General features: G+C 39.5%; 3 protein-coding genes across 3 annotated transcripts in view; 1 reads left to right on the top strand and 2 right to left on the bottom strand.

Annotated features, from left to right (window-relative positions):
• Nucleotides 1-1,643: 1,643 nt before the first annotated feature.
• Nucleotides 1,644-10,733, bottom strand: LOC110164467 (protein SOGA1-like). Its single transcript, XM_020929503.2, has 9 exons — nt 10,162-10,733; nt 9,457-9,681; nt 8,398-8,556; nt 7,273-7,341; nt 6,100-7,206; nt 5,457-5,576; nt 4,408-4,454; nt 3,231-4,329; nt 1,644-2,573 (listed from the first exon to the last, which is right to left on the bottom strand). The coding sequence occupies exons 1-9, from the start codon at nt 10,669-10,671 to the stop codon at nt 2,433-2,435; spliced, it is 3,477 nt and encodes a 1,158-aa protein (XP_020785162.2). The 5' UTR covers nt 10,672-10,733; the 3' UTR covers nt 1,644-2,432.
• Nucleotides 10,734-11,554: 821 nt separating this feature from the next.
• Nucleotides 11,555-14,515, top strand: LOC110164466 (uncharacterized). Its single transcript, XM_055165924.1, has 5 exons — nt 11,555-12,081; nt 12,404-12,551; nt 12,865-13,001; nt 14,189-14,330; nt 14,405-14,515. The coding sequence occupies exons 1-5, from the start codon at nt 11,555-11,557 to the stop codon at nt 14,513-14,515; spliced, it is 1,065 nt and encodes a 354-aa protein (XP_055021899.1).
• Nucleotides 14,516-14,814: 299 nt separating this feature from the next.
• col9a3 (collagen, type IX, alpha 3) overlaps nt 14,815-21,449 on the bottom strand; it is a 25,488-nt gene continuing 18,853 nt past the window's right edge. Inside the window, exons 15-32 of the mRNA XM_020929842.2 lie at nt 19,333-19,386; nt 19,137-19,190; nt 18,990-19,043; nt 18,862-18,915; nt 18,721-18,774; nt 18,563-18,607; nt 18,399-18,452; nt 18,256-18,309; nt 17,761-17,814; nt 17,595-17,666; nt 17,056-17,091; nt 16,911-16,955; nt 16,801-16,833; nt 16,450-16,596; nt 16,295-16,349; nt 16,033-16,215; nt 15,887-15,964; nt 14,815-15,811 (exon numbers count right to left, since the gene is read on the bottom strand). Of these exons, the coding sequence (XP_020785501.2) occupies nt 15,627-15,811; nt 15,887-15,964; nt 16,033-16,215; nt 16,295-16,349; nt 16,450-16,596; nt 16,801-16,833; nt 16,911-16,955; nt 17,056-17,091; nt 17,595-17,666; nt 17,761-17,814; nt 18,256-18,309; nt 18,399-18,452; nt 18,563-18,607; nt 18,721-18,774; nt 18,862-18,915; nt 18,990-19,043; nt 19,137-19,190; nt 19,333-19,386 (1,311 nt within the window). The 3' untranslated portion in view covers nt 14,815-15,626. The remainder of the gene's footprint in view (nt 15,812-15,886; nt 15,965-16,032; nt 16,216-16,294; nt 16,350-16,449; nt 16,597-16,800; nt 16,834-16,910; nt 16,956-17,055; nt 17,092-17,594; nt 17,667-17,760; nt 17,815-18,255; nt 18,310-18,398; nt 18,453-18,562; nt 18,608-18,720; nt 18,775-18,861; nt 18,916-18,989; nt 19,044-19,136; nt 19,191-19,332; nt 19,387-21,449) is intronic.

Genomic DNA, 21,449 nt, shown 5'->3' with positions numbered 1-21,449 from the left:
AACAGAAATACCGTGCAAAATACGCACTACGTGAGTAAGCTGTATTGTGGCCCTGTTTAATGCCATACCGTGGAACATTCCAGACAAAGCAATAATATCTCCATGGAGAAAAACAGGTGGCAAATCCTCCACCAAAAGTGCTCCTTTAAGTAATAACTATGGTTTATGTTCACGGTAAGGTTAAAGTTGTAAATCCTCATGAGAAATTGTGAAGGCACTGATGACTGAACACATTACTAAGTACATTTATGTGACCAGTAAAAATCTGATAACTGGAATAATCCGATAAGTGGATGATTTGATTTTATTGTATTTACATGTAGAAAAGAAATCTGACCATCAAAAACCGTACAATGATTTTCAATCAATTTAATTTACCACATTGTTTTGCCGAGTTTGCAAAGTTTCCCTTGCCAGATATATATAAAATGGACCTAAATAAAGCAACTAGAGCGCTTTTACTGTCTACTCACCTATTGTAATAGAAGAGCTTCATGTCCAATAGTCCACTCTCCTCTGAGCTCTTGGTGTGTGCGTTTCGAACAGAGCGCAAACCTTCTTGAAATTTTGTATCCGATTCAAAATTATACGTCTCAAATCTACAAAAAAGACCTTCCATCTTAATATTTTATCACTATATCTGCACACAAAACAGATAAGAAACCAGAAATCATGCTAAACGTGGAGAAGTGGCACTGATTTGATACACTGTCCACCATTATTGTTTTGCGTCAACAACTGCATCCAAGAAGGTACAATCAAATGCGTGTTACTGTTGCGCCCTCTTGAGGAGAGGATCTAAAGTGCAGCGTTATGTTATTTAAGATGGATTCTTTTAAAATTGCAATATTGTTTTTGTTATTAGAGCACATCAGTTTATATTGTACTCTCATGTACTCATGTTTACTACATTTTCAAAACACATTTGTTGTTTTTGTTATCCTAGCCTATTTATTAGACAAGTGGAATAGCAGCCTATAATGGAGTTATTACAGAGACTGGGAATAGTGTATCTAAAATATTTGCATTAAGTGATCAAAACAAATTAGTTTGTTTCTTTTCACGGTTTACAGCAGTGACCTATCTGATACGTGCTTTTATCTGTTGAACCTGGTTGGACTCCTCTGGGATGTAACCTACATTGTTGTGTTTGTTGCATGTTTAAATGAGGGTGAACACGTGACAAAAGGAAACGTGACACGGTCTGACTCTGACTGTGCCCTTGATCACAGCTGCCAGAAGAGACCAAGTTATTTCAACTGCTCATTTCCTATGGATTTCTATGTGCTGGAAGAACTAAATGTATACAATAAAAAAACAAAAAACCCACCAAATTCCAGACAGATCATATAAGAAATTCTCATCTGATGCTTGTTTAACAGAAAAATCAAAGATTACATGCACCATGAATGACAGAGGACATACTTCCTGCAGGTGACAAGCTCTTATCCTATTAACTTCTTATAGTGTTTACCTTTCCCTTTTTAAGCGTGTGTGACACAACAGATACAGAAACAGTTGACTAGGGACTAATATTAACAAGTCCCTATATATTTATTGCACCCTATAGATTTACTAAACACTGTGTTAACCTTATGACATTTTTGATTCTTTTTCTAATAAAAAGATTTCAGTCAGTTGATTATTTTTATTCATTAAATGATATGGTATACAAAATGCTACATAGATCAATATAAAACATTTCCAAATATTTCAGTATATACTGTCACATTATTATTTCTATAGATTGCACCAAATGAATATTATCAGGTAACTTAGTTAAAAGTACCATCATACAACTCATCTTAGAGGTCCTGTACTACACAAACATGAGTCTTGTGAGCTTTTAGTCATGTTAGAATGTTGTTTCTCCCTCAAAAACAGACCTGGAGTTGTGTTTTGTTTCATTCACACATTTGAGTAACCCTTTATTATAAGGCTGTCCGGATCTCCAAAGCTCAAAATGCTCTGTTCCACCTTGTGATGTCATGTGTTGTAGTTTTCAAGTTAACAGTTATGTTTATACTTTTGTTTAGAGATTGGCAATACCACAGCAGAAATCATCCAAATGATTCTAGTGAAGGTGTATTGAGGTGTTTTTAGTTTGAGAGAAGAACTCTAAAGCCTAAATATGCATGGTTTGTGTGTTAAATGTCTGTGAATGAAACAAAACACAACTCCAAGTATGTTTGTGATGAGGAAACAGATTGAAAAATCATGTGATATGAGTCCTTTAACATAATTACATATTCGTACAATTGGATCTCTTCTGTCCATGGAATTCAGAGTGATGAAAAAGAGCACTGTTGCCATGCCAATTAACTATTCAAAACAAAATACTATTTTGAATGGTAAAAAGTGCTCAAAATGGCACCCACAAGCAGGATTTCGAATCCCAAGAATATCTTATACATTTGTACACTGAGCAGGACTCATGCACAGCTGGAGTGAGGAGGGGTGGATCTGCGCGGCTGCACTTTGCCCTGGTGTGAAGTTGGCCGAGGTGTGGAGCGTGCAGGACGTGAAAAACAAAAAGACAAAGAACCACCAGAGCCACACTCATAATTGGATTCCTGAAAAAGAATAGAGAAGGAAAATTATGAAGTTATTACACTACATTACACAGAAAACATTGACATTTTCCATTTAAAACAAGACCTAACTAAGTAAATGTTCTCCTACAATTAAGATACAATCTAAATTTTTGATAAATATATATTATCTTGATCTTATTGCTGTTTTCAATATTGACCTATTAATTCTACTATCTAAAATGTATGGTCATTTTTCATTGTTGTCATTATTATTTCTTACTCCATCTTTGGTTAAATATGTAGTTTCCTATTCTTAATATTTAAAAATGAACTGTGTAGCTGGTAGAGCTGCTTGTCTTGATGGAGATGATGTTGCTTTGCCTGAAATGTTCCACAGTAGGCATTACAAGTATCTGGCATTTATTTCATCAAGGGTTTTATTGCTCAAACACACTTGAAAAAAAACATTCTTAGTATGAGAGTCATGCTCTGACAGATCTGACCTTAAAGTTAATATGAAGATTTTGATGGACCTTAAAGTTGTACTACATGATTAGGTTCATCATTTGTGTGTTTTCTTTTGAATAAGTTACATCATTGAAAAAGGCTCTTGTCACCACACTCTAAAATCTGAAAACAACCCACTTTTGTCTTTTTCAGCTCGATGGCTTTACCCCTTCTGCCTAAAATCCTCACCTCTCCTGGGACAGGGTTCAGGCGCACTCCCTGGCTTTGGCTCTGTCCATTGGCTCTGTCCTCTCTCTGTTTCATGAAGCGCTGGTTTACGATCCTGGTCACACTGTCACTCCTCTGCAGTGGAGTTCCAGACGGCCTTGTCGGGACCCGCTCCAAGTTCTTGAGGGGACTGCTGCTTTTGGTTTTCTGCCCGGTACTCTGCGTGGGCTTGTCGGCTCTTCCACTCACCCTTCGTAAAAACTCGGTTACAAGCCCGCATTTGTTGGCAGTTGCTGGTTTAGTTGGAGGTTTGATGCTGCGTTCTGCCTGCTCGCTGTTACTCACTGCTACTCTCTGACTAGCTTGCCTCGTCCATGTCAGTCCATTGTGATTTTGTTGTGCTAGGTTCCACATTGCTCTATCCCTGCTTGATGATGATGAAGATGGCGACATAGATGAAGGTATTGATGAAGAGTGTCTGCGAAGCTTGGGGGATGTAGTCGTACCTCTGGGCCGCTCTGCTCGCCCTATAACCCCATTCACAGAAGAGGAGAGGGGAGGAGGAATGGAGGAAAGGGAGGCGCTCAGGACACGATTTGGGCTCCTAAGGGACACAAGGCCATGGGAGACTTCGGTTTGCATAGCCACACTTACCATCTGCGGCTTTGTCTGAGTTTGTGTACCTGAACTAGCTGTGTTCACCCATCTCTCTTGTGCGCCCCTCAAACTTGCAGTAATTTCTTTCATATCATCACTTAAATTTGAGTCCAGACCAAGCGCAGAAAAGGACGTGGGTGGCGTGAACCATGGGGAGGTAGTGGTAACTGATTCCCTGTCTACCATACAGCTTTGTTTGTGTTGAGCCATAGCTACTCTGCGTCGCGATGGAGGGCTGTAGTAGATTCGAACAGCTGTTTTCTCCGGGGCGGTGTTGCTTCTCTCCATAGACATCTGATCGAAGTCTAGACCAGGGAAACTAAGCGGCATTATTAGGTGGTCCCATGTTTTAACAGGGTCTTCTCGGTCCAGCTGGGCAGCCTCCTGGTTTGTGTAGCACCAGTTTTTAATTTTTCTGTTACACTGATAAAGATAGCGCCTGGTTCCTTTAGAGACATGTGCTCTGTAAAAACAGTAAGTGAAACATGAGTCAGTGTGAAGATTCAGAAAACAAAGCATAAAGACGCAAGTGAGCACAAACCTGGGAGATAGAGGGAGTACACTGTCGAAAACACTGCTAGCAGGACACTGAGGGACAAAAACATATTGAAATTACTTTGATGGTGAATAAAATACTTTTTGAACATAAATCTATATAGGAAAATGTGTATGCAGCTGATACCACAGAAAACCACAAATGCATTTCTAGAATCATAGATACAAACATAGATACAAAGATTAGTAGAAGTAGAAGACGAAGCAGAATTTCTCACTGTAACGTGCATACAAATTAGTTTCAAAACAGCAATACAATCACAACTGAGCCAGGGATGCCACATAGCCTTCATATAGTGACTGATTTTAGTCATAGGATCTGGCAACTGAGGAATTTCTTTTGATTTCTGATTGGATAATCAACTTGAGAACCAAAACACGAAATCTAATTAATAGTTATCAGTAATCTAATTATGAAAGTCTTAATTTATTACTGAGAACACAGATTAGTTCTATCACGATACTAAAAGTTTCAAGAGTAAGGATAAAGCTCAACACTTGTTATTACATTATATATTTTTGAGAATATAATTTTAACACAAAGTATTTTAGTAATTTCATCCATGTGGTCTTATACTAGTTCTGATATACGTAGATCAACGCCACAAAAACTATTGAAGAAAGTCCAGCTTTGTCCTATTTATGTGATTTTTTTTTTTTTTTTTTTCAGTTTCAATATTTGTTCAAATGAGTATGACCTTTGATACTCATTTCAGTATCATTCATATTTGAATATTGATTTTTAATTTTTTTTTTGAAAACCATAACAATGATTGATAATGTTTATGTATTTTTTGAGTATAATACGCAAATGATTATGCAGAAAGTCAGTTTGCTATTTGGTGCTATAGATAAAAATATGCCTGTCTGCTTGGCTGGAGCCTCTTCAGTGGATTAGCCTAAATACTGTGGCGAGTGCTTTCATGAGGCCTGGGCTGCCGATCATCAGTAGGACCTCCTTGGCTCGCGCTCTGTTGCCCGGGTGACAGCAGCGGGGGGGGGGACACATGCCTTTAGTGTAAACAGCGTGCTTACCTCAGCTGCCTTGCCCCGCGTGGCTCTGGACTCTCTGTCAAATCTGATCGGCTCATCCTGAAGCTGTGCAGCCACGTCCCGCAACAGTCCACTGAGCTCTGACATGGTTAGGCTTGTGCTCTAAATTGAAGAAAGATCAAGTTAAACATTAAGCTCTACAAAATGTCTATTACAATGAGAATCTAACAGACATTTTGGTTACATGTTAAGCAAATGGAAAATATATTAGGAATGAACACATATGGTGAATTCAATAAATATCTATAATATATTTTGTAATGTTTGTTTCTGTTTATCAGATATGGTATATTTTATTTGGGTTTTGTTGATTGCTAAAATAAAACTTAACAATTATAAACAGCATTTTGTACTTTGGGTATTGCACTGCCAGAATAATTTAAAAGCACATACCATAAGTTCCATTGATTTCTACAGAGAAATAGTTTCAAGCAATTGTCCTAAAAAATAAAGTTTTAATAAACAATTATTTTCTAAATTGTTTTTTGAGTTTATAAAATGTAAAAATTGGTAAAAAGAGTGAAAGTGAGTAAATCAGTTCTGCATCTCCCCCAAAGCTACCAGAATGCCCATTAGATTCTCAGCCTTTAAATATTATTGTTATTATATATTATTTGAGTTCTACCTCATTTTCTCCTTGGCACCATTGATGCAGCAGCCACAGGATCTGTAGACACTGTTGCATTTTTGGATCCCTGCAGCGGTGCATATAATCTGTGTGTATTAAAGCAGTCTGTTTACTTTGTCTGGCTCTCTCTTTCACCTCCGCAGTGCGCAGGTCCTCCACACACTCTTGTTTACTTGATGACTTCTGAAAGTCGCCTGTACTGTCTCCAGATGGGAAAGTGAACGCGCATGGCAGCCAAACATGGGCTTCAGTGTGGGATGTGCGTTGGTCTAAATCTCCCCCCATCAGTAGAGCCTCCACCCTCCTGATGAAAGCCAGGAGCATGGTCTGAAACAGCTCCAGCGCCTCATTTAAAGGCCCTGGGAAAAAGCAGTTTGTTTTCTTCAGATCATTTTCTATTGGTGGAGTGTATGTGCATGAGGGAGACGAGCAATGCCCATTTTTCGGGGGCATCATCAACAGTTGAATAGCTGAGCTCAGAATGCAAGAGTGATCTCGGAGTGCTAGCATGGTTTCATAGTCTTTCTGGGACATCAGATTGAAGCAGTTGCCTTGTTTTTGGTCACTGCTGCTTTCGTGGTTGTCGGACGGGTCCCATTCGCCACCCACGGGACCCTCTCTAGTGATGTCACAAGCAGAGACTTCTGAAATCAAAGCCATCTCTGCAGCACCTTGTACCTTAGAAATTTCATCAATTGCTTGCTCCCTTGAAGTTTGTGTCTGTCCCTCTCTGTCCTGTTCTATTGCAGTATTATCAGTCTCTTCGTCCTCCATGCCTGCACCAGTCTTCTCTCTTAGATCACTCATTTCAGCTCTCAAACCACGATTCTCCACTTCCAGCTCAACAATTCGACGACTTAAAAGTGTAGCTTCCTCCTCCACCAGTTTTAAGTGGTTTTTGACCTCTGCCTCTCGGGCACGAGCAGAGTTCTGCTGGCCTTCAGGCAGCTGAGCATTGTGAATGTCACCATAAACTGCACGGTACTTGGTCAGTTCATCCTGCATGCCTTCGCTGTCTGATACCAACTTGGTGAGCTTCTTGCACATGAGAGATAATTCCTCCTTTGCAAAGTGGAGTTGGCACCTGAGATCAGCGCTGTCATCCTTTAAAACAAATAACTCAATAAATATCATTACTTGTAACAGAAAGGTGCTCTGCAAATGTTATACCTCGATCTGAGACAGCCTCTTCTCAGCTTTACCACTAGAGGATCTGACACTCTTCTTTTTCACAGAGCTCTAAGAAAAAACAAAGAGTATATGTCTTCAGATTCACAAATGAAATAAAATAAAGAAACATTCAATGTAAAATGTAACCCTAATAAAAGTTATGTTTGTCACAGTTTGAGTGACAATGACAGTGCTTTTGAGTCTGAGAATGAAAGGAATGTAAGCTTCTGTCTCTGTTATTGTCTTGCACTCAGACACACACAACAGGATACTTCAGTATTAATAACAGAGCAGCAATTGTAACTAAACTGCAAAAAATACAGTACATTCATTGGTGATGCATATATCCAACTTGCTTATTAAACACACTAATGATTTCTGCTCCTGGATTAGGTAATGTAAGTGGATTTCCCTGTTGGCATTAGGACTAAATGTCTTATGTGTAGATTGTACTGTGTTGCCAGAAAACTGAATCCTTGGTTGTTGGTCTTTAATGAAAGGAAGGAACAGACCTGGTCGGCACACACCCTCTGAGAAACCCAAAAGTGTTTTAATGATATTTGTAGGTCAGTGTGCCAGGGCCCAATGAATGCTATAATACACTGATCCTGATTTAGCCTGGCTTAAAAAAAGCAGAAATGGAAAATTCAAAAGTCTATTTTTGTAATCTCTTGGCCCACAGCCATTGGTTTAACCCCTTTGCTTTACCCCTCAGCTGTGCCTGCAGACTAAGACATCCACATACCGGACCCAGCCCCAACAGCAGCTGCCCACCTCGTATCGCTCCCTGCCCAGTCTCAAGTGTCACATGACATCAGGCTCCAGACAACTGGACTGTGGGTGCAGCTGTGAGATCCTCACAGGGATGCAGAGTTATGGGCTGTGTTGACAACAAGTCTACACACTCTACATCAATGTAGAGCTTGGTGCTAACTCAGTTTACTTTTAAGATGAAGATACTAACTACTATGATAGTAATAGTTATTTATATAGTCAATTTAAAAACATGTTTGTGTATTCTTGATTACTTTACTGTAAAACCAGTTGTTCCTTGTGTTGGTGCATTTCATGCCTGGTTAAGCTAATTACCCCAGGTCTTAGTTCAGATAAGCCAGTGGGTCTTACCTCCCTGGCCTTCTCAGCCTCGGCCTGCAGCACTTGCTTGGCCACCTCCAGCTCCTGTGTTTTCTGACCGAGCACCTCGTTCTCCCATTCCAGCTGCAAATTCTTCTTCTGCACTGCTTCCAACTCATTATAGAGTCGGAGTGAAACACTTTTCGCAACCTGGAAATGAAAACAGCAGAACAGTGGTTATGAGCCACACTAAATATGAATCACTTTTCTATGGTACAAAGAGTTTCAAGATAAACATGCAGTGACACATCCAGGAGAAAGTAGAAGAGGGCAAAACTTTGGCAATAGTTATGGGAATTCGCAGGAAAGTAGTTAAGTTGTGACCACAGAAGCATGTGGACTGACCTGACATGGTTCTGAGCAAGATTACCACGCTTTCAGATCTCCTACTCATGCACAACATCTAACCACATAATTACACTTTAGCATGGCACAAATATAAACAGTGCACATGAAGGAGACATTTAGAGCTAATGAATTTCTTGCGGCTTGAGGTCCACAGCAGGCAGTACTTTACCACACAGCAAAAAGCCATGTGTTATACAGCTACATTTGAAAGCACAGGGCAATCATTGTAAAGAGTACTAAATGAGACATAACTTAATGACAATACTCTTGGCAGCTGGAATGGGAGTGATTCAAAGTGTTTCAGAACAGTTTCCTGGCAGGCGATGAGGTTTTCACGAAGAATGCCACGATATATATATATTTTTTGTATTAATAATATGATTTTTTCTAATGTCAAAAGAATGGACACAAAGATATATTTTTTGTTCCACTGCTTTTGAAATAAAACTTTCTGCTTTATAAAAGTTTTCTTCCAGTGCACGATCACATGGTTTACACCTAGGTCAGACATGGTTAACCAAGGGGTTCAGAGTTATAAAAGCTAATTGCTATAGCAACTGACATTTCTAATCAATATATTATATTATATTTTGAATTGTCAAAAATAAACCTTCAAAACATGCTCACCAGGTAATGTTGAAATTCTTAACGTTGTCATATTGACAACTCTTTTCAATAATTAATTGATTATCCTTGACTTACCTTAATGTCGTGTTCCAGAGATCGGACCAGTTCTCCGTCCACTTGCCCCGTCTGTGCTACTCGAATACTGCGCCGCTCTGCCTTTCGGAGGCGGTACTGCAGGATGCGGCATGTTTTGTTGGCCTGATCTAGCTGAAGTCGCAACTGCTGTATTTGGTAGACCTCTTCTTCCTGAAACAAGTCTCTGATTTCCAACATCTCACATCGTAGCTCCTCCAGTTCATCCTGAAATGAAAAACACAAATGGGCTTAGTCCTCTCCATATAACCCACCCCCAAGCATAGGGCAACCTGCTGTCAGCACTTCTTCTTTGACAAAAGTGAATTAGGGGCTAATGTGTATGTTTTGTAAGTTAATGGAAGAATGTAGAACATGGGACCTTCTTGTTGTAAGGTGAAAGTGCCAACCACTGCACCACCAAGCCACCAAACAAAACCAAAACCTTAAATGGAGACAATGAAAAGGATTTACTTCATCTAAGACAGACCTTTTGAACATATCTATCAGGTAGGCCAGATTAAAGAACATGTTCCAACAAAATACACTCAACTAATTAAACAAAAAATTCATAAAGGCTTATTTTTGTTTATATTTGTATTTTCTGGTCAAGCACACACAGCATAGAAATTGTTCAGATGTAAGTCAGATGCAAGTCACCATGATCATATTTGACAAACTAAGTTATGTGAAACTCAGTTAACTTACTTTGAGATATTCATTCTCTGATCTGAGATCCTCCACCTCCCTGGCCAGGTCCTCGGTGGTCTCCCCCATGATTAGCTCCATGTATGCCCCAGCGGAGCTAAACAAACCCGGCTTTGGAGCCTCCACTCCAGTCTCCTTCTCCTCTTTCCCCTCGCTGTCTGGGCTCTCATAAGCTCTGCCGTCGATCCAGCTTAACTCTGTGTCGCTGTCAGAGGAGGACAGTTTTGCAGACAGACAGCCAGAGTCTTTACTCAGCTCCTCTGAAGTGTTGCTTGCGTCTGAAAGTTTTCTGTGCGCTCCGGGGACACCCGGGCTTTCAGCGGAGGAGCTCGTGGGGGACACTGTCCCCTGTCGCTTTCCCTGAGGAGCCATAGGGCTGACCTCCTTCACAGACTCGCTCACACCGGCCTTCTGCGCTTTTTCATTCTTCTTTTTGTGAATGCCAAGTTGCTGCGTCTTTAGTGGTTTGTGGCTCCGAGGTGTGCTTCTCTTTTCCCCTTCTCTGTTCATCTCACAGGATTCGTTTCTTAAAATGTGAATGAATTAAGTTTTAGTTTGAGGCGATGCTACAACTCATGTTGCTCCTCGCATCTGACGCCAAAGACAGAATGGTCCAAAAGTCTAGAGTGCGCACTCTCTCACCGCTCCAGGCACAGTGGCGCACGCGTACCTTCCAACAAGACCTCCTCCAAAAAGACAGAAAACGTTTTGTGACTAATAGTAGGCTATCTCACTATTACACACAAAGCTATGAGGTTTCACATTTACATTGGCTTCTTTTTCTATTTACAAGATAATTTCCATGTGTTTTGGGGGTCAAGATTCAAGAACGCACACAAGCTAGCGTGTGCTTCCATCATGTGGTGAAAGTCAGTATAACACTGTCCACTGCAAAATAACGCATATCAATCCACTGTATTAAAAACTCCATTGAATCACTCCATTGAGTAACATTAAACCTAAAGAATATGACAAAGGTAATAAAAAGTTCATCACAAAGCCCGCTATCATACCGTTGTTTACGTGAAATGACGTCGGTCGGTTTGTTGCATGAGCGATAGAAGACTCGTAAATCTGAAGGTTTGTCCAGTCACTCATAACTCTAAACTATTAATACTAATGTTACAAAATGATAATTATTGATGAATGTTTGCGTTTGTTAATGATCTATACGAGACTGCATTAAGTAGCACCTTTAACTTGTAAGTTAGATCAGTCAAATATTGGCTAATGACACAAGTACAAGTTAGCTAACAAGTTACAACTTTAGAGACTTTTTCCGGCGTGATCGTAGTTTCTGCATTTGTTCGTTTTGCTATAGTTTAAATAATTAATTGGCAGCTATATTTTAACACAAACTGTATCTTTTCAGGTTTCAGAGAACCAGTGAAAGATGTCCGACTGTAAAAGCAGCCTCCAGCACTCGTCTCCTGGCAAAGCGCACGGCTATGATCACATGGTATTGAACCAAAGTGATTTTTTGTCTCATGACCAAGTACAGATGCTGGGTCCTGAGCTGAATCTAACAGAGATGTCTGAAGGCGAATACACCCATCTTCAACATATTATTCAAACACATATGGAGACACAGGCAGAAGTGTCAGACATGTCAGCAGACCAGAACACAAGCATGGACAAAGATACAGTAATGTCACCACTCCCAACCATTCAAGCAATTGACTTGTCCATTATATCTGATGGACGTGAGGTTATTTTACCTGGGGAAAAGACGCCCCCTTATGGAGAAGTACCTGGTTTTGTGTTGGCCAAAATCAGAGGAGAGGATACAACATCAGGCACTGGCTCTCTCCCATCTCATAGGAAAGGCCCCTCCACCACCAGAGTCTGTTTAGAGAAACGATTCAACTCTATCCCAGGAACTTTGAGACATCAAGATCTTCAGTCCTCTGTTCTTAGCAAGTAAGTAATATGTCATGTCATATTTGGATTTTTTTTTCCATATAGGTGCACTATGCAACTATGTCTGCACTATGGACTTTGTCTTGAGGCGGGAACGCCACCAGCTATTCTTCATGGAGGTGTTTTTGGCAAAGCAATAACAGCTTTGCCAGGAATAATACACAGTATGGCATAAAACTTGTAAGCAAGCAGGTGATGTTGCCAGGCCGAGTCAAAGGCCAGATCTGAGCCATATGAAAGGAATATAATCAAGGAGACAAGCAGGTAGTGTACCCACTTCCTGATAAATGAATCTTTAAACTGAAATTTTATTATTTTTCAGTTTTCTGATGGTAGTTCAGCAGCCTTCAGAGACACAGGATGCAAGTACTCACTGCCATCTTCAGAGGTGGATTAGATGTGACACAGGAAATGAACTATCCAGCCCATTTATAGAAATGCACAAGTCTGTTACCAACATGTCTGCACCAGTAAGTAATTGTATTTATTCTTTACTTAATTTTTATTATATAAGTAAAACATGACAGCATAAAGAAGCATTACTTTGAAGGTTATTTCTCACTTTGAACCAAACTCTCACCAGAGCTTGACCATTCCTAAGGGACTTCCTCTGAATCTTTGCTCAGAAAGGGTACAAGAAAAAAGTCACATGGCAAAAAATAACTCCTCATCAAACAGTATGTACGAATGATTTAACTCACAGGATTTGATGTTGAGATTTTCTTATGCAGTTAGATCTTCTTTGTAGATAAACAGACCTCTCCATCACCTAAAAATGTACAGCGAGTTAAATCAAGGCCTACGAAAGACATATCTAATTCACCCGGAGAGACTGGGAGCAGTGTCAGGAAAAGAGGGCATCGAGTTCTTCCTCTGAGCCTGCGCAGAGAGCGGCACAACAGCAAGGAGAGAGAGCGCAGGTGAGCTTATTACAAAGCTTATTACTATAGCATACATTAATACTATACTACATCATTAGTAATTTCCTTTATGCTCCAATGCTGGTATTGGGTAATGATCCTGAAAAATGTACTGGATTGGGAATCGGTTCCAGGATAATGCTTCAGCATTCGACTAGAATTTACTAAAATTTAATGTTGCTTGCCCAGAAAGTTTTGTAGTGTTTATTTTTAATAAGTTTTATTTTTTGTGTTTTACAGAACATTTTGACAGTGCTTATTAGAAAATATATATATTAAGTTTATTTATTTAATGAGACAGGGACAGTACACTATAGTGGCATGGCGACTGAGTGGCAAGCACACCAAGAAAGTTCCAGGTTTGATCCCCGGGTTGCCCGGACCTTTCTGTGTGGAGTTTGCATGTTTCTCCCTGTGTCTGGATAGGTTTCCTCTGGGCACTCCGGTTTCCCCATCAACCCAAAACATGCTACGTAGGTCTCCAGGAAGAACAGTTGATAGCTGTCTATTAAATACAATCAGTCAATGGTTAATGTAAATTTTGGACTGTCCCTGTCTCATTAAATAAATAAATAAATAAATGCTCCTTAGAAGGAGAGATGCATTGGACCAGGCTTTAGCACCAGTGCTAATTTCTACCTGTAGTCCCTGGGTAAGCGGATGTTCATGCAGGGGTGTCAAACTCAAATTCACAGAAGGCCAAAATTAAAAACTGGGACTAAGTTGTGGGCCAAACTAAATATTTATTAAAAAATTTCAACAACATCTGCTTGTTTTCTTTTCTTTTGAGATATGTAATTTTCTTATTAAAATAAATGTTTAATAATAGTTTTGCATAAGCATTGAATCCAGGATAAGCATAATATAAAACAATAACAACATTTTAAATAAATAATGCCTCTACAGCTTATCTGTAGCCAACGGGCCAGCTCTATTACATATTTGATATGATCTTGCAGGCCAAATATTATATTATATCGTGGGCCAAATTTGGTCCCCAGGCCTGACTTTGACATGTCTGTTATAGTGCATAAAATTCATAAAATTGTTTATGTAATGCAGTTTAATAATTATGGTGATGACTCAGTGATTCCCAGCCCAAATGGCATACTTAAAGCCATAGTTTTGGTATCAGAACTGAAAAATCAGAATTGGTGCATCTCCAAATAACACATACTGCTTTTCAGAAGGAGGATTCGTTTGTGCTGTGATGAGCTGAACGTGCTCGTGCCTTTTTGTCACGCAGACACTGACAAAGTAACAACTCTGCAGTGGACTGCAGCCTACCTCCGATATATCAACCAGATGTATGGAGACACGCTAAAAAAGGTTTGTCTGCACAGATACACATAGGATAGATAGGAAATATTTTATATGCTTACTGTGCTTACACTTGTACACAGGAGTTTGAGAAGACTTACACAGATAAAGATGGACTGAAGCTTGACCCCTCCTCAGTGAACGACCTTATTCTCCGGAATACACAGAACATTCCCATGTCAGTTGAACCATAGTCCCTGCTGCTTTATCTATGCACTGTCTCCCGTATTTCATAATGGCAGTGTTTCTCAACTTTTAAAGAGTTCGAAAATTGTCCCTATTGATGAAATTTCTTATAATTCTGTTTGTTAAACACATAATGCCTATTACATTGTTCAGGTGTTTTATGCAGTTTAAAGTTTAATGGTTTCTATTTTCCCATAGGTTTAATATTGTAGTAGTATTAAATATTTTGATCACTATATGAGATAACTTATTGTCCTCTACTGTTCATATGTAGAAAGGAATAGTTTTTACTGAAAAGTGGCTTTATTTGTCTTTTCTTACAACATGTCGCTGTATAATCTTACTGTACATACAACAGTCACCCACAATAATAAATAGTATTTAAAGTCATGTAAATTTAATAGTTACAGCACTGTCAGTACATAGTGGACGTGGTCATGGAGGGACTAAAACTGAACTGAAAACTGAAAAAACAAAGCTTAGATTTATGTATTGATTCATAAATGGTTTGGTCGTTTTTTAAAGCCAGATACATGGAATTCACTACACAAAAATCAAACTTGTAAAAAACAACTATCAAAATTCTTTATGTACGCAGTTTCTGGGAACCTGGGTCACCGTTTCATTCTACGGCTCTTATGCACAATGCTGTATCCAGAATGTGGAATGTGAAACTATATTTTCACTCAAGATGTGTTCTGGTCATTGAGGTAATTTACATTTAAGGGCCATTATACACGCACATTCAGTTCAGAGCTGTATTGAATGTTTTTAAGACTATGTTAGGTACAAGAAGCATAGAAACATGTACAGTTTTTACACAAAAATCTCTCCTTTTCATTTCCTGTCAAGTCCTGTCATCAGACATTGGGAGCACTTCAGTTGTAGTCTTGCACTTTATTCCACTTCTTTTACTGATGTTGCTTGGTGCCTGTCTTTAATTGTTCTGGTATTCAAGTTGCTCCCTGGATGTTTGTATTTTCCTCCCAGTGTATCACATTAGAGGTTTTTCTTTTCATAGTGTGATACATGAATTCAATTAAAAGATTTTGTCATAGACATCCTTAACTTCTTCTCACATCACCTCTGTTCAGGTGGTTGGACTCCGGTGGTCTAAGTTTAATGGTTTTTGGGGTTTGTAGATTTCCCATTAGGGGCTGCCCCTTGGCAGGCTGATGTGTCACAGATTCCAGGGGGTCCCTGGTGTCCAGTCCTTCCTACTCTGCCCGGCTCTCCAGGCTCACCAGGGTCTCCCGGGGACCCATCACGCCCATCCTTCACAATACCAGGCACTCCTGGAAGACCTGTGGGTACACCAAAGGACATTTTTAAACTCTGTTTTGTTCCCAGGACCTGTCGCTGCTGTAGAAGAACCATACCTTGGTATCCTTGGTCTCCAACAGGACCCTCAATAGCTTTGCCGATGGGCCCTTTGTCACCCTGCTCACCAATGTCACCTGTTTAAACAAAAGCTGTTAATCTGTCATATGTATGCTTGCTACAGATATGAGTCTGTTCTTCTTACCTCTTGGACCAGGGTCTCCCAGTTCTCCTGGAAGCCCTCTATACCCAGGGGGTCCTCGGGCGCCTGGGTGACCTATGGAGCCAACTACACCAGGCTTGCCAGGGAGCCCTGCTGGGCCAGGTCGACCGACCAGTCCTGGAGCCAGAGGTCGTCTGAGGTTAGCTGCCAGCTGTGCAATCTGATCTGATGATAGACAAAATCAAAAGGTTGGTCACATTTCAAATAATTACCTGAACAAATATCCACTTTTTTCAAGATTCACCATCAATCATAGATCCACACAGCTCTCTGATGTGCTGCTCGCTCACCAGTTTACCCTAAAAACAGATGAACAAAATGTAAGTCATCTGCATTCACACATAGTCCTCTCTGTCATTGAACAGAGTGCTAAGGTATAAGAGATTTCAATGGATTTACCGGTACGCCAGTCTTTCCTGCAATTCCGGGCATCCCTTGTTCTCCCTGTAAGCCCATTAGACCTTGTTTTCCAGGGGGTCCTCTAGCACCAAGCTCACCCTGTGGTCCTGTCACACCCTTTGGCCCCAGTTCACCGTGTTTCCCTGGCTACAGGTTTAAAAAAAAAAAAAAACTTTTTAAGATTCCAAATTCTTCTGTACACTAAAATGAATGTAATAAATACAAGTCAAAGTTCAGTTTCAGCCACAACCCCAAAATTCCATCTAATTATGACAAAAGGTACTGCATAATTTCAGAACAAAAGTGGTCAATATAAATTTCCAATACAAATCTCCAGTCAATTTGACTCACCTCTCCCTTTTGACCCACTGGACCAAATGGACCCTAGAATGCAAAACATAATGTAAATCACAGATAAAATATTTTGTTTATGCTTAGACATAATAACAATAGGCACTTACAGGTTCTCCATTTTCTCCTGGCAAACCATCACTTCCCGCCACACCCTAAAATCAAAAGAAATTTTTTTTATACATTCAAAAAAAACCCTGATGTAATACATTTAATACATTTTAAAAGTCTTATGGAGAGGACATTCTTATTTACCATATCTCCTTTAGCCCCAGAAGCACCAACTGGACCCTAAAAATAGAGTGAGAGTCACTGTAAGTATGATATGGGAGAGCAGTGGGGAGTCAAACCTGAAGTGAAGGAAATCATGGCAGTTATAAAGACCGGCTTTGTCCTTCACAGACTGAACAAAAGGCTGTCTGTGTCTGAGCCCCTCTGACTGCACTTAAACCACTAGAAGGAAGACTGAGTTTTATTAATAATCACACTTTTTAATAGTCTTATTAAAGCATGAACAATGACTTCATTCATAATGAACAAATTGTTTATTAAGAACGATTCAGGCTTAATGACAATAACCCCTAAGCTCTGTAAGTTGTATTTAAGCCTGAATAAGTCTTAATATACTATTAATGAAGTCTTTGTGCTTGCTTTATTAAGGCTTATTAAAGTGTAGTTATTACAAAGTCATAACAGCTATTCAGAATAGGTGTAAAAATTATGACAACTAACTAACTAACTAACTAATTAATTGAAGGTACTACGTCTAAAAGTTAGTTAGCCCCCAAACTTACTCTTTCACCAAACTCTCCTCGGATTCCTGTTGGCCCGGGCAGACCAGGATCCCCTAGAGCTCCTTTCATCCCCTGCAGCAGACAAACTACCAGTAGTCAGTAAAACCCATTATAGGCTGTAATGATCACTATAATAATTACTTAAAATTAATTTGTAGGAACTGACCTGGAAGCCCTTGATTCCCTGAGGCCCATCATTGCCAATAGGCCCAATTCCTCCCTGTTGGACACAAAAAGTAATATTATTTTGAAGTGCAATATGCAATGCATTAAGACATGGTCTCATGTGTACTATGCTGAATATTTTCATAATTTATTTCAAAGAAAGTAGTAATTAGGGCTGACGATGATTCTTCATACACAGCAGCAATATACATGCATTTAAAATGACTTTAATATGTTTTTGTTTTCAAAACAACAAGCAAAAATTCATGTGAAGAACTTTTTTGTGTAATAGGGTTCATTGTGGAATGGTCTTGCAAAATAATTATTGCTTTGTAAATGTGGTGTAGTAAGTAGTATAGGGGATACTGAGCTCCACCTTTTCTGATGAAATATGCACAAATATGTAGACACTAACATCTAATTGTGTCCATATATTATTTTATATACCAGAACATGTAACACTAACAAGTAAGCTGTAAACCTTTCATTTACTTACAGCTACTCCTCGAGGCCCTGCTATTCCCCGCTCTCCTGGGATACCAATCTCACCCTGAAGGAAGAGACAGTTTAGTAAAAACACCCCAGAATATGTAGTGTTAATAACACTGAAATCTCCCCCAAATTCTACAAGATACATACAGGAATACCTGGCTCTCCAGAGGGTCCCGTCTCACCAGTCTTCCCTGGGTCTCCCTTTTATCATAAACAAAAGAGGAAACAACAATTAACACTTTTAAACACAACTTTAAAATTTCTTAAACCATGTGTCATTTTTACATGTTTTCATTAGCATCTATACTTACAACTTCTCCTTTAGATCCCTTTGCACCAGCTTTTCCCTGGAGCCCCTGTAAAAGATAAATATAAAATGGTCAGTGTCTACTGTAATTGAAATGCTGATTGATCTAATGCATTATAATGATAATTAAATTGATCACAAGCTAAAAATATCATTTCTTACAGGAAGTCCATTTGGTCCTTTCTCTCCGACTACACCATGGCGCCCAGCATCGCCCTGAAAACACAACAGACACTAACTTAAGGACCTGCTTTATAGAAAAGGCATTTTTCATTTAATCTCAGAGGAAACTGTGTGTCTTGCCTTCTCTCCATCCAGTCCTGGTGTGCCATCTTTGCCGTCTCTCCCTGGAATACCCTGACGACACGAGACAGGACTGTTACAAAGGTCAGCTGGACATTGTGCTATTTGTATGTCAGGCTTATACTCACAGGCTCCCCTTTAGGCCCAGGCCCTCCAGGTGCTCCTTTAGGACCAATTTTACCCTGAAAGTGTCATATTTTGTTATTCTTCTGCATAACATAGACATACTATACACAGACATGTACTGTATATTAGTGCTAAGACTGATTACTCACCATCTCGCCCTTTGGTCCTCTGAACCCTTGTGGCCCTTTCTCTCCAGCGTCGCCCTGGAAGCATCAGATGAAACATGTACAGCTATTCATTTATAGGACCAACCAATATCTTAACTGAAGAGCTTATGCACAATAACATTATAATATAAATAATATAATAACATTACAGTTGTGCTACAAACAGAGAGGAACTCACTGTTTTTCCAATGAGGCCAGCAGCACCAGGTTTGCCTCTGAAGCCAGGCAACCCCTAGGGTCAAGGAAAAGGTCAGTCTTAAGTCTTTTGTTTTATATAACATTAGGCTACAATAGTACTTACTCTGTCTCCCACTGGACCCATGGGCCCCTGCAGCCCCCTCAGACCCCGTGGGCCCTTCAGGATGACATTTCAGAATGAATATTTTATATAAAGAAATTAAGATGTGTAATAATAATAATAATAATAATAATAATAATATATAATAATAATAATAATAATAATAATAATAATATATTATTATTATTATTATTATTATTATTATTATTATTATTATTATTATTATTATTATTATAGAGTGTGTGTGATCACCTGCAGACCCACAGTGCCTGGAATACCAGGGGGCCCTGGAGGACCAGCGTCTCCCTGCACAGGTGAATTAGGACTCAGGTGAGAATCACAGACAAAGACTGTACCACATGATAGTCACATGACCTCCTTCACTCACCTTCTCTCCGTCCTTCCCAACCTCTCCTTTATCTCCTTTGTGTCCAGTGTGACCCTGTGGGCAGACACAAACACCAAAGATCAGCATTCTACAAGAGTGAGTATATTAATGACATTTGTCAAGAAATATATATTGTATTCACCTTAAATCCTGGCATTCCAGGTGGGCCGGGGGGACCAGGGGGGCAGATAGCTGGACACTGAAAACAACAATTATAAATACATTGTTTTATTTGTTCTGTCTTACTATAGTGTATAAGTGCCAGAAACTTACGAGAAGGTCACCATTGAGATCTTGAAGTGTGCCTGGGAGACCCTGAAGTTGCATAACAGAAAGTATAAGTCTCAGAGCTTTTCCTAGCTAACAATCATCTCATTGAACCATTCATAAAATGAATGAAACCATGCAACCACTAGATGGCAATAAAAGCATGTTTGACAAAATAGTGTAAATCAGTGAAAATATATATGATAAAATGGGAGTAAAAGAAACTATAATTACAGGAGGGCCATCAGGACCAGGTGGGCCGGGAAGTCCAGGAAGCCCCTCGGGACCCTGTCGGAACAAATGTGAAGATCCATTGGACATTTGAACTACGACAAAATACACAACTAAACTGACTGGTGAGTAATAACTGCCTTGGCCTTTACATACAAATGCAACATGACAAATAAAACAAAAGATTGTAAATTACATTTTGTTGAAAAATACTCACAGTAGGCCCCTGTGGTCCAAGACCGCCTGGTAGGCCATTAGTTCCAGGTAAACCCTTAAAATAAAACATAGTTTTGTTTTGGGGCACAAGCTCATATAAAGTATGACTTCAACATCAAATTATTTGATATGTTTGCAAATTATAGTTCAGAGCTGTGTGTACTCACTGGTGCTCCTGCTCTCCCTCTGCCCTACGGAAGACACAGGAAGGTGCATTAAGTCACAGACATCAAAGTCCACATTAGTGCTTTTGTTTTTTAAGGATCTACTTACCGGAGGCCCGGCTGGTCCAGGAGGTCCTGCTTCACCCTGTGAAGAGATATCAGAACATTACATAAGTAAGACACTCATTACCTTTATTATTAAAATTAGCAGCAAGTCAAGGCTACTCAAATTCATTAAAACTAAGCTTATATATATAGTTATTGATAATATTGTGCTTGCTTTTTTGCCCCATTAAACAAATTGCCATAATTTCTGCATTGAACCACCCACATTATGCTGCTTGTTGTATTCATGTTAAGCTTTCCTCTTGGTCTGAGTCTGTGTTGATTCCTCACAGCTGTATTTGAGTTGTCTTTGAGGTGAGAGCTCCAGAGAACCCAAATAAATCCTCTCAGCACACTGATCTCCCCACCTTGCTACAATCAGACTAGTACTAAAAATGCGTAAAACCTTTTTTATTTAAATTTTTTCCCCATAAGTTTGAGTATTCCTGTCAGGTCTCTGAGATAACAGTCTGCTAATCAAAGTAATTAGGAGCACTTGTCGACACACTTGCTCATTAGTCTAAGCATGAGTTTGATTGTCTGGGCTTTATCTGTCTTGACACTAAATATGCAGCTTCACAGTCAAGATTCCTGGGTGTTTTTCCTAACATGTGCTCTACCAGGCT

The sequence above is a fragment of the Boleophthalmus pectinirostris genome, unplaced genomic scaffold, assembly GCF_026225935.1.
Source record: "Boleophthalmus pectinirostris isolate CB_2022bp ecotype Guang Dong unplaced genomic scaffold, ASM2622593v1 HiC_scaffold_8, whole genome shotgun sequence".
NCBI lineage: Eukaryota > Metazoa > Chordata > Actinopteri > Gobiiformes > Gobiidae > Boleophthalmus > Boleophthalmus pectinirostris.
This window is presented reverse-complemented; position numbering and strand designations above follow the sequence as displayed.

Bases quoted from the DNA above. Each gene is read 5' to 3' on its own strand.
- LOC110164467 (XM_020929503.2), bottom strand. From the start codon at position 10,671: ATGAACAGAGAAGGGGAAAAGAGAAGCACACCTCGGAGCCACAAACCA. The intron at 9,682-10,161 runs GTAAGTTAACTG...TTTTCATTTCAG, and splicing joins CAGAGAATGAATATCTCAAA to GATGAACTGGAGGAGCTACG. The intron at 7,207-7,272 runs GTATAACATTTG...TTTGTTTTAAAG, and splicing joins AGAGGCTGTCTCAGATCGAG to GATGACAGCGCTGATCTCAG.
- LOC110164466 (XM_055165924.1), top strand. From the start codon at position 11,555: ATGTCCGACTGTAAAAGCAGCCTCCAGCACTCGTCTCCTGGCAAAGCG. The intron at 12,082-12,403 runs GTAAGTAATATG...ATTATTTTTCAG, and splicing joins CAGTCCTCTGTTCTTAGCAA to TTTTCTGATGGTAGTTCAGC. The intron at 13,002-14,188 runs GTGAGCTTATTA...ACTGCTTTTCAG, and splicing joins AGCAAGGAGAGAGAGCGCAG to AAGGAGGATTCGTTTGTGCT.